The 15514-nt window shown below is 45.6% G+C and overlaps 1 protein-coding gene across 1 annotated transcript in view; it reads left to right on the forward strand.

The window, feature by feature from the left end:
- LOC123363323 (verrucotoxin subunit beta-like) overlaps positions 1 to 12199 on the forward strand; it is a 37791-nt gene extending 25592 nt beyond the window's left edge. The window contains exons 3-4 of the mRNA XM_045004182.1: positions 6565 to 8682; positions 12189 to 12199. Coding sequence (XP_044860117.1) covers positions 6565 to 8682; positions 12189 to 12199 — 2129 coding nt within the window. The remainder of the gene's footprint in view (positions 1 to 6564; positions 8683 to 12188) is intronic.
- Positions 12200 to 15514: the final 3315 nt, after the last annotated feature.

The following is a 15514-nucleotide window of genomic DNA, read 5'->3' on the forward strand; positions in this document are numbered from 1 at the left end:
GGGCACACACAGGGGAGGCACGGGGGGCAGCAGAGGGGAGACCCAGCCCCAAACATTCATGGAGCCAGGCTCCCAGACCCTCAATTTTGCTGGAGCCCGGAGGTGGAGTCAGAGAGGGAGAGAATGCGCCATTTTCTTGCCGGTAGCTACTGCACTTTTTCTTACCGGTCCTCCGTACCCACCTGTACCGGCTTACTTTCACCTCTGGGTGTTAGACACTTTTCTCAGACAGGACACTATCTGCACTGCAGCATAGCAGGCTTGCCCGTGGGCACATTCTCACTGGTGTTGAGTATGTATGTGGGCACTCCTAATTGGGGAGCCTCTGAACCCTTTCAGTGGTATTCTGATTAGGGAGACCTCTAGGTACCGTAGCCTGGCTGTGAAGGACTGCAGGGCTCATGATGCAGTGACGGACACTCTCGGGGACTGGACTGAGCTTCCTGGGGGTCAGCGGGTTGCATAGGGGCAGGGAGCTGGAAGGGAGAGCTGCTGCTCCCCTTGGGTCTGGGTTGAGGAGAAGATATGAAGGAGGGCTTGTGACGTTATTGATATAAATTGGGACCATATAGAACATGGGTTGCAACCAAGGTCCTGCAGTGGCACCAAATCTTAGATAAAGGGGGTCATCTAAGGTGTCTAAGACCAGATTATGGGTTGCTGGTTATAATTATGCTGTCTATATGTCTGTATCATTTGTAGTTAAAGTTATAAGTATTGGCTCTATAATGTCTATAGTTTGTATTCTGCTCTGCCTCTGGGAAGTGTCCCAGACAAGCTAATGTTAGCCCGGCATAGCTGGATTGATGGCCCATTAAAGGGCCGTCGGCTACACAATTGACCCATGGAGAGAAGGCAGACACGCCTTGTGACTCAGCAAAGTATGCAGGGACTGGCCCATGTGACTCTAGGCTCCATTTTGCTGTAAATTTCCACAGTGAAGACAAAGGGATTCTTACACCTGGAAAAGTCTATATAAGGCCAATGCCTCATCTCCATCTTGTCTTCAATCCTGCTTCTGACCTCTGGAGGGACTTTGCTACAAACTGAAGCTCTGCACAAAGGACTGAAGGACCCATCCCAGTGGGGGATGCATTCCAGAGACTTAAATTGAACCTGCAGTTTACTCCAGCACTGCTGCAAGCCTGAACTAAGAACTTTGCCATTACTGTACGTAATTGATTCCATTTAACCAATTCTACCTCTCATCTCTACCTTTTTCCCTTTGTAAATAAACCTTTAGATTTTAGATTCTAAAGGATTGGCAACAGCGTGATTTGTGGGTAAGATCTGATGTGTATATTGACCTGGGTCTGGGGCTTGGTCCTTTGGGATCGAGGGAACCTTTTTCTTTTATTGGGGTGTTGGTTTTCATAACCATTTATCCCCAGGACGAGTGCACTGGTGGTGATACTGGGAGACTGGAGTGTCTAAGGAAATTGCTTGTGTGACTTGTGGTTAGCCAGTGGGGTGAGACCAAAGTCCTTTTTGTCTGGCTGGTTTGGTTTGCCTTAGAGGTGGAAAAACCCCAGCCTAGGGCTGTGACTGCCCTGTTTAAGCAATTGGTCCTGATTTGGCACTCTCAGTTGGGTCCCGCCAGAACAGCTCCGTCACAGTGGCGTAGTCGTGCTTGGATCCACAGAACCAGGTCAATTAAGCTTTGGGTCAGAACCCCACGCTATCCAAATTTTAACTTTGGGAGTGAGAGTTTGGTTGGTTAAAGGTCAGTGACCATGAGAGAGAAAGCATCAGGAAAAGCAAGGAAACTGCAAGCCTTGAGAGACAGCCTGCGGTTTGATTATGCGCAAGAACTGGCAAAAATTCGAATGGAAGAGAAGCAAGTCTTGGCCCAGCTGGAGAAAGAGGCAGCTGAGAGAGAAAAAGAGGCTGCTGAGAGAAAGAAAGAGCTGCTGGCTGCTGAGGAGGAGACTCGCAAGGTGCAGCAGGAGACTCACAAGATGCAACAAGAAACTGCTAGACTCCAGCTCCAAGTCAAAAAAGCAAGGGAAGAACGGCAGAAACTGTATCCTCCTGAAAATCCAGTTTATAACGGTGTTGATATATGGGGTTACTCTGGGCAGTTTTCTGTGTTTAACCAGTTTTGCTATGGCTGGGGAGATGGGAGTTCTAACCTGGTGGGAAATAGCTGTTTGTCTGTGCAAATAAGCAGTGTGTCTGTGAGTGGAGTTTCTGAATGTCTGATGTCTCAGAAGTGAATCTGGAGTTAGATCAAGAGCAGAAAGATCTCATTGGTGAGGAAAATGTTTCTCAGGAGCAGATTAAAATAGATGGTCAGGTTAAATCCCTAACTGAGGAAGGAAAGGGTAAATTTGTAATGGGTAATGAATTGTTGGCTAGTGCAGCTTGTAGAAGTAAACCTGAAATGGGTAACTGTGATTTGCTAAAAGTAGCTCAGTGTAGTGAAAAGAGCAGCAGCTTATCTGTTGGGAGAGGCAATGTGCCTGGTAGGGAAAGTTTGGAGGGGCCTAGGCAGCCTTGTGAGCTAATGGCTTTGTCTAATCAGCAGTTTGGGAAGGGAGGGATAGTGGAAGATGAGTGTCCATATCCCTTACCTGTTTCCTGTGTGGAGAAATGTGACAGTGAAGGGAATGTGCCTGTCTCTGTCAGGGGTATTGACTTGCCTATGAAGGAAGCTACCTCGGTCTCCAAGCAGTTGTCTGTGAACAGCCCTGTGTGCTGGGACAAGGGAAGTAAAATCCCAAGCTGTGTGTCTGGTAAAGGAGAATGTGTCTCCGGCTCTTCTGTGTCTGTGGAGCAGACAGAAGGTGCTTGTCAGCCTGTAATGGTTGAGGGTGATTCAGTTGTCTCGAAGTTGGTTGTAAATACAGCTAAAGCCCAGGAAGGGAATGGTCCTGAGTTTGTGTCTGCTGGGGAGAATGGCACTGTGACTAGGTTGCATCCAGTTAGTGTCTTAGCAAAATCCCAGAGAACAGACAATTCTGGTGCTTGTGGTTTGCCAGTTGCTAATGTGTGGTTGGAAAAGGGTGCAGCAACTCTGTCTGATCAGGGTGATACCCCAGCCAGGGCACAAGGAGAGCATAAAGGTGATTTAATTGTGTTACCGACTGACAGTTTGACAACTTGTAGCAAGAAGGAAAAGATTCCTGAACTTGTTCATGGCCAAGGGAAGGAGACTGCTTCTGACCTGTTATCTAGAAAGTCTGTAGGTGTGCCTAAAAGGGGATTGTGTAGAAATCCGCCTGTGGGGCCTGAAGTGAGTCTGAGTGTAAGTGAGACCCAGAAAGCGGCTGTGGTTGCTCAGGGAAGTGTTCCTGTAGAGCAAGCCCTAGGTGGAGAGGGGAAGGGCAGAATTTCTGTGAGGGGTGAATTGCTGCTTAGAGAAGCTCCTAGGGAAAGGAATCCTCATGGTAGCCTGTGCAAGCAGTTTACTGCAACTGAAGGGTGTAAAAGTGATTTAATCAGGGAAGTTTTAGTTCCTAACAGCCAGAAATTTTCTGTTGTGAATGGATCCACTGACTTTCCTTTTGAAAGATCCAGTGTGGGCAGCTTTGAAAAGGTCTCAGGTGGAGTAGAAGCTGTTAAGGAAGTTGAGCAGCCCTATAACCACCTGGCTGTGTGTGGCCAGCTTGTCTGGGAGACAATGGTGTTGAGACAGGAATGTCTCCATGCTGAATCTGTAAGTGAGCAGTCTGTGCTTCAGGGTCTGAGGACAGATTCAGTTACTGGTTTTTCAAAGCAGAACAGTTTTATGGCTGAATGCTTAAGGAGGCAGGGGAGAGCAAGCCAGCTCTCACCCTCAGACTCTTTGGATTTGTGTGGTATCTCTGTAAGACAAAGTCCAGCCGTGGAATCCATAGCAGCTAAGAAGTTAAAAGCTAGTGTCTGTGTTGATGCGAATTACTTGGCTGGCAGGGAGAAGAAAGACTTGCTAATAGCTGTTAGCACAGAGGGCCCACCCCATCAGCCAGTGATCTCTGTTAAGCAAGAGAAATCAGGGTTTAATCCTGAAGAACAAGAAGGAAAGAGAAGACTGAATTTTGCAAAGGGAAGCCACAGGTTAACTCTAAAATGCCCAAACTCCGATGGTATTGAGCCAAGGGTGTGGCATGACAAACATGTTTGTAAATGGACACTTGCAATGAATTTGTTGTTATTGCTAATGCTATATTTTGTAACTAATGTGTTGCTATTGCCAAGAACTGTAACAATGTACAATGTGCCTAATCTTTTGGAAGATCCCTTAAACATGTTGAAAGGAATACATGAAAACATACTTTATGTTAAAGGGCCTTGCTATACTGATGTTTCGCAGTTAATGCATGTAAACAGTGTTGGAACTTTTCACAGGGGAAAATACATTCCAGACCTGATGTGCTGTATGAAAGGGGAAACTGAGGCACACTACCACATTGCTTTCATGGCTAAATGCCAAGATTCCTGTACTATGAACAACCTCAATATCTACATTGGTTTAATGTTATTTGGGTTCAAAACATTGGCCAGAACTGGTATGGATAAAGTAGCTATTTTCTTTAGCTCTTGGCAAGATCACATGAAACGTACAGGAACCATGCTGCAAAAGCTAACCAAGTTATACCTTAAGTTTGTAAAGAGATTCATTCATGTTATTGAACATGACTTTGATAAACCATTTCGGTTATACACTGGTACGGCCTCTAGCCCAACACTAGCTGTAGTGAGACAGACCCAAGGAAAGGGGGCTCTCGGGATGCAGTCAGCGATGTTTTGTCATCCCTTCCTGCATCAATTTTGCGTTGGGGGTGTGACGTTATTGATATAAATTGGGACCATATAGAACATGGGTTGCAACCAAGGTCCTGCAGTGGCACCAAATCTTAGATAAAGGGGGTCATCTAAGGTGTCGAAGACCAGATTATGGGTTGCTGATTATAATTATGCTGTCTATATGTCTGTATCATTTGTAGTTAAAGTTATAAGTATTGGCTCTGTAATGTCTATAGTTTGTATTCTGCTCTGCCTCTGGGAAGTATCCCAGACAAGCTGATGTTAGCCCGGCATAGCTGGCTTGCTGGCCCATTAAAGAGCCATCAGCTACACAATTGACCCATGGAGAGAAGGCAGACACGCCTTGTGACTCAGCAAAGTATGCAGGGACTGGCCCATGTGACTCTAGGCTCCATTTTGCTGTAAATTTCCACAGTGAAGACAAAGGGATTCTTACACCTGGAAAAGTCTATATAAGGCCAATGCCTCATCTCCATCTTGTCTTCAATCCTGCTTCTGACCTCTGGAGGGACTTTGCTACAAACTGAAGCTCTGTACAAAGGACTGAAGGACCCATCCCAGTGGGGGATGCATTCCAGAGACTTAAATTGAACCTGCAGTTTACTCCAGCACTGCTGCAAGCCTGAACTAAGAACTTTGCCATTACTGTACGTAATTGATTCCATTTAACCAATTCTACCTCTCATCTCTACCTTTTTCCCTTTGTAAATAAACCTTTAGATTTTAGATTCTAAAGGATTGGCAACAGCGTGATTTGTGGGTAAGATCTGATGTGTATATTGACCTGGGTCTGGGGCTTGGTCCTTTGGGATCGAGGGAACCTTTTTCTTTTATTGGGGTGTTGGTTTTCATAACCATTTATCCCCAGGACGAGTGCACTGGTGGTGATACTGGGAGACTGGAGTGTCTAAGGAAATTGCTTGTGTGACTTGTGGTAAGCCAGTGGGGTGAGACCAAAGTCCTTTTTGTCTGGCTGGTTTGGTTTGCCTTAGAGGTGGAAAAACCCCAGCCTAGGGCTGTGACTGCCCTGTTTGAGCAATTGGTCCTGATTTGGCACTCTCAGTTGGGTCCCGCCAGAATCGCTCTGTCACAGGGCTGCTGGTGAGTTACTGGAGTTAAAGACACATAGGGTTGCCAACTGTCCAATCACACAAACTCAAACACCCTTGCCCCACCCCATCTTACCCCCTCCCCAAGGCTGCACCCCTCCCCCACTCCTTCTCCAAGGCCCTGCCCCTGCTCACTACATCCCTCCTCCCTCTATCGCCTGCTGTCCCTCACCCTCATACTGGGCTAGATGGACCTTTGGATCTGACCCGGTATGGCCGTTCTTATGTTATGTTCTTATGTTCTCTTCCCCAGACGTGTTACAGCAGTGCAGCTGCAATGGTGCTGCCGTGTTGACGTAGTGCTTCTAGTGCAGACTAGCCTTGATGTACTTTGTTCAGCAGTGACATCCTTAGCAATGTTGACATTTAAATTATTGTCATTTGGGCATCTCGTTTAACCCCTTATGGAGATGAATGGGGCACTTCAGACCTTTCTGGGCTATTGTTTCAGGCTGTCTGCAGACTCAGGTAAACCTCACTGGAGTGGTTACACTTGGGCCACATTTTATTCTTCACACCCATGAGGGCTAGAGAGTTAATGTGAAATGAAAGCTGAGATTTTGGAGAACAAGATGGCAGCTAAAAAGAAAAAAAATCTGGTCAGCAACCCAGTGTGACCTGGCCCAGTTCATGATCTAGACATGCTTAAACTGTGGAAAGATTTCCTAGCCTGTCTGTCAGTCACGCTGTGTTTGGAATTTTGCAGGCATCACACTGTTGGACAGTGCGGCTCTTAGAAAGGACGTGAATATGCAAAAACAATACACGACTGAATTTCAGGTTATTGCATCTGACACCATTGCAGAGAAGGCCTCTGCACTCCATGCTGGTGAATCGCTGAAGGCCAGTCTCCTGTGTGGTTTAGTTGAAATGACTGGATCTGCTCTATATTTAAGAGATACCAGGAAATCCAGACGTCAGGTCCGAGTTACTCTCCAATACAAAATGACAACGAGGTCTGAGCATCTGACAATGAGCCATTTAGGACAGCAGGTCTCTTATCCTGCTGTATTCGACCAAGGCAAAGCAACCCATGTGGTCACAGCTGTGCTGTACGGGGCTCAAGCTTTTTTTGTGTTTGATCGGGAAGTTTCTTCTTCTGAAAGTGTAGAAGAGATACAGGGAAAGATGAAACTTACGATAGAAAAAATACCAAAAATTTCAGAAAAAGATGGAGAGTCCAAAATGGAGGATAAGGAAATAGAAAATACTGAAAAAATCATTTGTACATTCTATAGTGACTTTGGTCTTGAGAACAATCCAGTTACTTATCAAGATGCCATAAAAGTTTATTCTTCCCTCCCAAAGCTGCTGGGAGACAATGGGGAGAAGGCCGTACCAGTGACAGTCTGGCTGTATCCACTCATCAAGCAAGATTCCAGAAGCACTCAGCTGATACGTGAGATCAGCGTCAGGCTGATTTCTAATGTTGAAGCTGTCATGGAGCACCTCACAGAATTAGACGTGCGGTGCAATGACATGATGAAGGACAGAACTGCCACAACTTTCCCTGAAATCAAGAGGAAAATCCAGCAATTCCAAGCTCTGTGTAATCAGTACAGACAGGCTTTCCAGCACCAGCTATCAGAACTCTTACCCTCTATCCGGGGAGGAGGAGCAGAGGAAGGGGCACTGGGGGACATTTTAAGCAGCAAAGAACAATCACCATTCAATACTCAGAGACTCAATGAATATCTAGATAAAAAGATGCAAGAGATGAAGTTTGTGAAATCCTACCTCACTTTTCTAAATGACATGGATATTATCTCTTCCAAAACTGAACTAAACCGGGTATTATGTAACCCTATGCATAAGTATCTTGTCTCCTTTACATTTACTTCATTACATGAAGAGGAGCCATATCTGTCAGTTTTAAATGATTGGATTCAGACTCAAAATATAGAAAAAACTCATGATCGAGCATCAGCCAGTTCTGCTTGTGAAAACTCAAAATCCAGTCAGTGGTTTGAGGATGAGGAGAGACACCAAAGAGCACGGAAGTCTGTACATTTCTTCTCAAGCTTTGCCCACGTTAATAAATCTAATGGGAAGACCCGTTTTTGTGTGATCTCTGTTCCCGATAAAGACAATCCAGGAGCTTCCATTTACCTGTATGAGGATGGGGAGCTGATCAGCATCAACTTTGAGCCTCCCTCAAAACCTCGTCCTCCCCGGATTGATGGAATCAGACATGACCGTGTGCAGCTCATGTTTAACCCAGCAGCCTATGGCAGGGCTGCGATATCCGGCTATCGGGCAGAGTACAGAATTGTAGGGCAGGAGAACTGGACGGCTGTGACTGTAAATAACACACAAGTGACATTCACAGTGACAGGGCTCCGTGCAAACACCGAGTACCAGTTCCGATACGCTGCAGTGAGCAAACCAGGGCTCAGCGAGAGCAGCGACGTGAGTGATCCTGTGAAGACTCTTCCTACCTGCCCTCCTGGGAAGCCTGGAAAAACTACTGTAGATTCATCAGCCATCACCCTCACCTGGCAGAATCCAAGTGTCACTGGAGATGGAGTCAGTATAAGGGAGTATAAGGTGGAATATAAAGAGCAGGCTGGCCATACAAGGCATAAGGAAGAAGTCAAATGGCTGGAACGAAGGACAGGAGAGAGAACTGGATCTTTTGACATTGATGGACTGAGTCCTGAGACACCCTACAGATTCCGGGTGTCGGCTGTGTGTGTGGATGGGGCTGTGAGTGACCCAAGTGAGGAGACTTGTATCTCAACGTTAATGAAAGGTAAACATTTAAGTAAATCTGCGTATTATTCCTTCAACTACAGCCCTCTAGTGCCTGGAGCTACTGGATCAGGTAAGGGGTTCCTTATGGAGGGAATGAATCTAAAATATCCTGGGTGTATAATAGAGGATCAGTTTCTATTCAAAGTAATGAATGAAATTACAAATAAATCCCAGCATCCAGTTAAATACCTGAGCTGGTTTCTATGCACGTACTGGGTGGCTGAGTTGAGTGATACCCCAGGCCCAGGGCACAGAGAGGACCCATTGGACTGTATGAATAGCAGTTCTGATCTGGAATGGTGCTGGGCACAGAGACGATGTCAGGTTTGGTGAGGGAAGAGAAGGTGCTGTTATGTTCCTAGTTCCTGTTGCCAACCCAGTGGGGGCAGAGTGAAGGGTATGTGAGAAATGTCACCCTAACTTTGCGTTTCTTGATTTTCCATATGTGACTTTTGGGAATTAAATTCATGCTCTGTAAGGGCCCAAGGAGCACAGAGCAGGGACGAGCACCTAGGTCCATAACTTCATGTTAACAAAGTTTTGCATGTGAATTGCTGCTGTTTCTGCTGAACTTGCTGGTCAGAGGGCTGCAAGCTCCAGTGAGATCAGTGTGGTGTGTCTGAGAAAGAGAAAATCCCCTTCAGGTTTATTTTGAAGGTAAAGTGTCTGTCCATGTGCGGGATCACAGATATTTTCAGGGTGCCCACTCCAGTAGCATCTATGCACCACATTTTCAGAGAATCTTGTGTAATTGCAACTAGTGTCTGCTATAGAACAGATTGTGAATGTCCACTACAGCCTGTTTACACACTATTTGTCTATGCCCCAAAATGAATAGTTTTAGAAAATTTGAAAAGCCATATTTAAGCCACAAGAGGATAAAAATAAAGAGTTTTTCAATTTCTAAAAATTGCTGATATTTTGGGGCGGGGGGTTGTGTTTTGTGGAGCAATGACTCACATTTTGAATACTTACATTTGGCATTAGGCCCATTGTCCTTGCTTAGACATGTGTACACCTCTACCCCGATATAACGCTGTCCTTGGGAGCCAAAAAATCTTACCATGTTATAGGTGAAACCGAACTTGCTTTGATCCGCCAGAGTGTGCAGCCCTGCCCCCCTGGAGCACTGCTTTACTGCGTTATATCCGAATTCGTGTTATATCGGGTTGCATTATATCGGGGTAGAGGTGTATTTTGCTAAATTAACACACACAAACTTTGTTAAGGTTGCAGGAGCTCAGAGCTGTCTGGGCTCCTTCTGCCCTTCCAGAGCAGGTGATTCAGCCTCAGCTGCTCCTAAAGAGATGCCAAGAGGAACTGGAACCTTCAAAGCATCTTCCCTGCCCTGTCCGTAACCAAACTGGGGATTGTCTCTGTGGCCATCACTGACCAGATCAGGAATCACACAGTCCCATAGACCCTCAGTGTGCTCTGTGTGTCACCACTGACTTGGGAGTACCTGCTGCTAGCTGGCCGAGACAATGCTGGAATAACAGCCTAAAGGAGGGGTGAGGTACTGTGTGTTAGAGGACTTTCCCTTCACCGTCTCCCCTGGTTCTTGTCACGCAGACAGAAAGCAGAAGACCAGAAGTCTGAAGTGCAGTGGTTGTTGGGGTTAGTTTGCAGCAAGCATGTGTCCCATAACTCTGATGTCGCAGAGCCGTATTTCCCAGTCTCCCATCCCCACCTCCTTAGCAGGCATAATTATACCTGAAATGCACACCCTGGGTTGCACCTCTTACAATTTATGGTCATGTCCCATTTTGGGGGATTGTGGGTCTGGGGTCTTTGTCCCACCTCTTTTGTACCCCATAAGAGGGGTAAGGAGTGAGGTGCAAAGGGGCGCAGTGGAGTCTGAGGGGCTGTGTAGTGTGAGAAGTGTCATCTTAACTCTGCATTTCAAAGATCTGGTCACCTTTATGCTGTGCCAGTGAAGCTTCCACATTCTGGAAGGGCACTGTGGAGCCTCTGCACCATCAGCTCCACAGTCACAAAGGAGTTTGTGTCTTAAAATGATGTAAATTTCTCTCACAAGCTCTCCTTGCTTCTATAAAAACCAACATCAGCCTCCCTTTCCTCCCTCGCCAAACACCCTTCTCTCTTCCTAGTATCCCCCAACCTTTCCTAAACAGCCCCCCATCCTCTCCCTCCCTACAGACTCTCCTGCTGACCCCAAACCCTTCATTTGTCCCTCCTTCCTCTCTCCTGAACCCATACTTCACACCCAGCTCTCCTCCCTCTTTCACCATCCAAACTCTTTTCTCCATTGCCCCATAGTTTCCTCTTCCTCCTCCAAATCTATTCTCTCCTCCTTCCTTCCCTGAAAGTACCATTGTTGTCCCTCCCCAAAGTCCCCCAGTCTTCCCTTTCTCACTGGATAGCCTCTTTCTATTTGCCCTTCCAAGATCCCCCGTTCCTCTTGTTGTTAAGAATGTTGCTGAAGGATGTTGTTGCTGCTGCAGCATTGTTACAATTCTTGGAGCGCCAATGTCAGCTGCACTAGCAAACAGTGCAGCATGTTAACTCAGCAGACCTCAATGTTACTCATAAAGAAAGATCACAGGCATGGTTCAGTGACAAAGGCACTTGGCCAGGTTTATTGTCCTCAAGACACAGTCCTAGTACCCTGCCTCCGTGGTTACAGGTACACAAACACATGAGTGCCCAGTGGCAAGGGACGGCTCAGTCAGTAGCAGGAGTCTGCTGTCTTCTCAGTCACACAAAGGGTTAAGGCAAGTACCACAAGATTTATAAACTGAGACAAACAACTTATGTACCACCTTATATGTTTCATGACATCTGCTTGTTACCTCCCCTTGTACCTTGCTCCATATGTCTTGGGCAAAACATTCCTGTTCACCACTTCTATCAAACCTTCTTATCTGGTGTTACGTCAAGATGTACCTAATCTTTTGGAGTGTGTTCACACACATGCACAGTTTATGTTGATTCTTAAGTGCCTGTGTTCTAGCAACACTAGAAGTGCCCTTGCCAAGTCCGTGTACCAGATAGTGAACTTGTAAACATTTGCTTTAATATGCGGACTGACTTGGTTACGGCAGAGCCTGACTTGGCTGACTATGGTTCAGGCCTCAGATCTTACACCAGGTCCCATGATCCAGGCTTTTTGTCTCCTACACCTCTTTGCCTCCCTCTATATCCCTCTGCCACAGAATATGCTCTTTGACACCTCCACCCATCCTGCCCCTGGATTCTATTTGCTTTTCTATTGCACTGAAATTCTCTCTGCCCCTCAAGTCTCCTGCTCTCCCTCATCTCTCTGTCTCCCCCCAGTTCCTCCTGCCTCTCTGTGCCCCTGGGCTTTGACTGCCCCAGATTGTTCCTCATCTCCCCAGACTGACAACAGCAGCTCCCTGTTGCTGCATCCTTCCTCTCTCCCCTCTCATCCGCCTTCTCTCTGATTCCTCTGGTATCCCTCCTTTGTCCCACCAACTCTCTCTTGCTCCTAATTTCTGCCTCCCCTGCTCCCTCCCAGTTCCCTCTCCACCACCCCAGCTTTTCCCTCGTCCCTGTCAATCTGTCTCCCACACAACTCCTTCTCTTATGCCCCAGATGCCTCCTGACCTCAACCTCCCTCTTAGAGAGCTTATTTCTTCACTCTCCCACTTCCCTGGTCTCTCTCGCATGAACAGAGCAACAATACCCGAAGTCTGAAGGTGCAAACAGTTCGATGTTTATTGGGGTGAACTTCCAGCGAGCTGAAATTTAAGTTCCTTTTCCTTATTTTCGAATCCCAACTTACTTCCTGTTTGCCCCTAATTTATATAGTGATATTCTCAGCTAGACCTTAACTAATCATTCTACTAAAATTTACCTAACCAATCCTAACGTATTGTAACATGATTAGCTAACCAATTATATCCCACCACCTTAATTAGTTTACACCTAGCAAAATTAATTATACAGCAGACAGAAACAATCACAGAACCAGACAGAGATTATACAGACAAACAATAGCAAAGTGCATAGCCTGATTTGGGGTATGTTAGTAGTGTTGATATAATTTATCCACTTAATTTAATGTTATTTGATTAATTGATTTTTAAATCATTAATAATATTAATAATGATTATTGAATATTAATTAGTATGAGTTTGGCTCGCCAATGTGTTTGATCAGAAGATAAAGTTCGTCCTGAATCAGGCTTCACAGAATTTATAAAAGGAACTTCGGGGTATAAGACAGGAGTTTACACTGAGACAGATATAGTCATAAAGACCTTTTTATTAAAATCAATGAAATAATAAGTAAATGTTAAAACAGTTCAAGATTACAAAGTTACAAAATATCACAGTTCTTTAAGAGATATATTTATGATAATACACTGAATAAGCTGCAGACTTAATTGATACTCACACTGTGCAGTAGTGCCTTGGGCGTTTTTTACATCTTTTGGCAGAGGAAGTTATTTCAAGATGGTTTGCGTTCTGATTTAACTCTATATATGCTAAATGCTTTAACTAAAATGAAGTATAAAGGAGATTAAATCCCTTTTCACTTACTGTTTTGAAAAGAAATAATACTATGGCCTGTTAATAGTTAATAGCCATCGTAGGTATATGACATCGATGCGAAGATGAGGGTGGAGGTGATGAAGAGTAGACAGGAGCAGATAGATGGGTGTATTTTTTATCTGATGGTGAGCTGTCTCACCTTTTTATAGAGCATTGGTCTGAAATCCTTCCTCCTATGCCCAAATTTCATCTTTCCCCAATGGAAATGTTAGGGTACACCTGCCTCATAGGTTAACATTTATGTGCGTATGAATGACAGGTATGTACGCATTTGTGGTGTACTTATTAGATGCACATGCATCCAACGAAGTGGGTATTCACCCACGAAAGCTCATGCTCCAAAACGTTTGTTAGTCTATAAGGTGCCACAAGACTCTTTGTTGCTTTGTTAGATTTGTGGGCAAAAATCCCTCTTTTCCACCCTTTACTGTTATTGGTTCAGTTAAAGGTCTCCAGACATCTGCGTAGGTATTTTGTCTTATTATTACTTTTCTGAGTAAGGGTCTCAAAATGTGCTGAAGTTGCCTTAGCGTCATACAGGATGTTTGACCTGTAGGTATTTTGCATTTCAGCCAAACTTATTCTTAATATAAATCTATAAGCCTATTACATCAAATACTTAAATTCATAAGAAAGACATTTATACAGACCAACAGATTAATCCTCAGGGCTACAAGTGGGAACTATAACGACAAAACAATACAGAGGTGAGGATTTCACAACTACATCTATACAGACATAAGGGTTCTCCAGCTGTGTCTATTGATCAGTGAGTTCTTACCAGACAGAAAACTATCAAACTAAGTTTCTATTTACATCTTCTAGGCTCTTCCCTTTCTCTGGAGGTGGTAGATCGATCACCTTCCTAACAGCTCCAGATTGCCTTATTTCAATGTGACTAGTTTGGAATGTGAGGATGTGATCAGACACTTCCCAGCTTATGGCTGCCTTTGCTGCTTAGCCAAAGGCATTGGCCTAAGAATAGTGCCTCAGACTGTCACAGTGAGAGAAGGCTCTTATAGAGATATAAAAGAAAGAATCTGTGTAACTAGCTAAGTGATAAACATACACCTACATTCTTAAAGTATAGGCCTTTGCAGACAGGCTTGAATAGCTATATCTTAACACTCCCCATGCTTCCCCAAACTCCCTCTCTGTGCCCCTCCTTCAGACTCTGCCACCCCCAGCCTCCCAGACCTTCATCAAGCCCCTGTTTTTCTGTCCCTCTAGTCTCTAATACACCCAGCTACCCTGCCCCCAAACCTGTTCTTCATCCCCTGACTTCCAGGCTCTGCACCTGCAAGTCACCAGTGCTCCTGTCAGAGCTCCCTTTACTGCTGTCCTCTCTCTCTCCCATGTGTTCCCCCTCCAGCTGCCTTGCTGCCAATTCTCTCTCTTCATCTGGCCTGTCCCTAGAGCTTCCCTGAACCCCAAACACTGTCCTCTGATCTCCACTCTCCCTGCTTTTTCCCTTGTGTGTCCAATCTCTGTCCTCCCCAGCTTTATCCCCACAGATCCACTATCATTTCTAACCTGTCACCTTCCGTTCTCGCGCTTCCTCAAATTTTACCTTGCTTTTCCAATCCTGGATGCCCCCTTATCTCTCTCTCTCTCTCTCTCTCTCTCTCTCTCTCACACACACACACACACACACACACACACACACACACACACACACACACACAAATCTGCTAATGCTCCTCAGTCCTGACCCACAACTCTTGCTACAACATCCCTGGGCTCCTGTCTCACAAACACAGCTCTGCCAGTGTGCCTCAATCCTGACCCAGAGCTCTGGGCTCCTCAAGAGGAATTTTTTAGACTTGGTAAGCAGCAGCCTGGAACTGACAGCCCTAACACCTAGAAGAGATGGAGGGCAACCACTCAACATGGAAATCCCAGAAAAAGGAGGGCTTTTCTGGACTGACACCAGAAGGGGAAACCATAGGAGGGGGACAGGACAGCAGAGACTTCCCTCAGCAAGAAGATTGTGGAGTCTAGGGATGAAGGGAGGTGGCTGTTTGAGACTGTATAGAGAGGTATTGACTGTGGGATGGTTTCCCATGGAGGCCAGGGTTTGTCTAACTCAAGCCTCCCCACAAACGTGCAGGGTCTGGTCTCTTCCAGTTCCTGCAAACTGACCTGCAGGGACCACGCTGTCCTATTGCTGGTACCTCAGCAGGGAAGGATGGATGGGAACTAGCTCTGCCGATGATTCAGCACACACACATGCATCTGAAGAAGTGGGTTTTTTACCTACAAAAGCTTATGCCCAAATAAATCTGTTAGTCTTTAAGGTGCCATGGGTCTCCTTGTTGTTTTCACACACACAGTGAATCTCAGCTGGGTAACTGACTGTAAATG

The sequence above is a fragment of the Mauremys mutica genome, chromosome 2 (genome assembly GCF_020497125.1).
Source record: "Mauremys mutica isolate MM-2020 ecotype Southern chromosome 2, ASM2049712v1, whole genome shotgun sequence".
Lineage (NCBI taxonomy): Eukaryota > Metazoa > Chordata > Testudines > Geoemydidae > Mauremys > Mauremys mutica.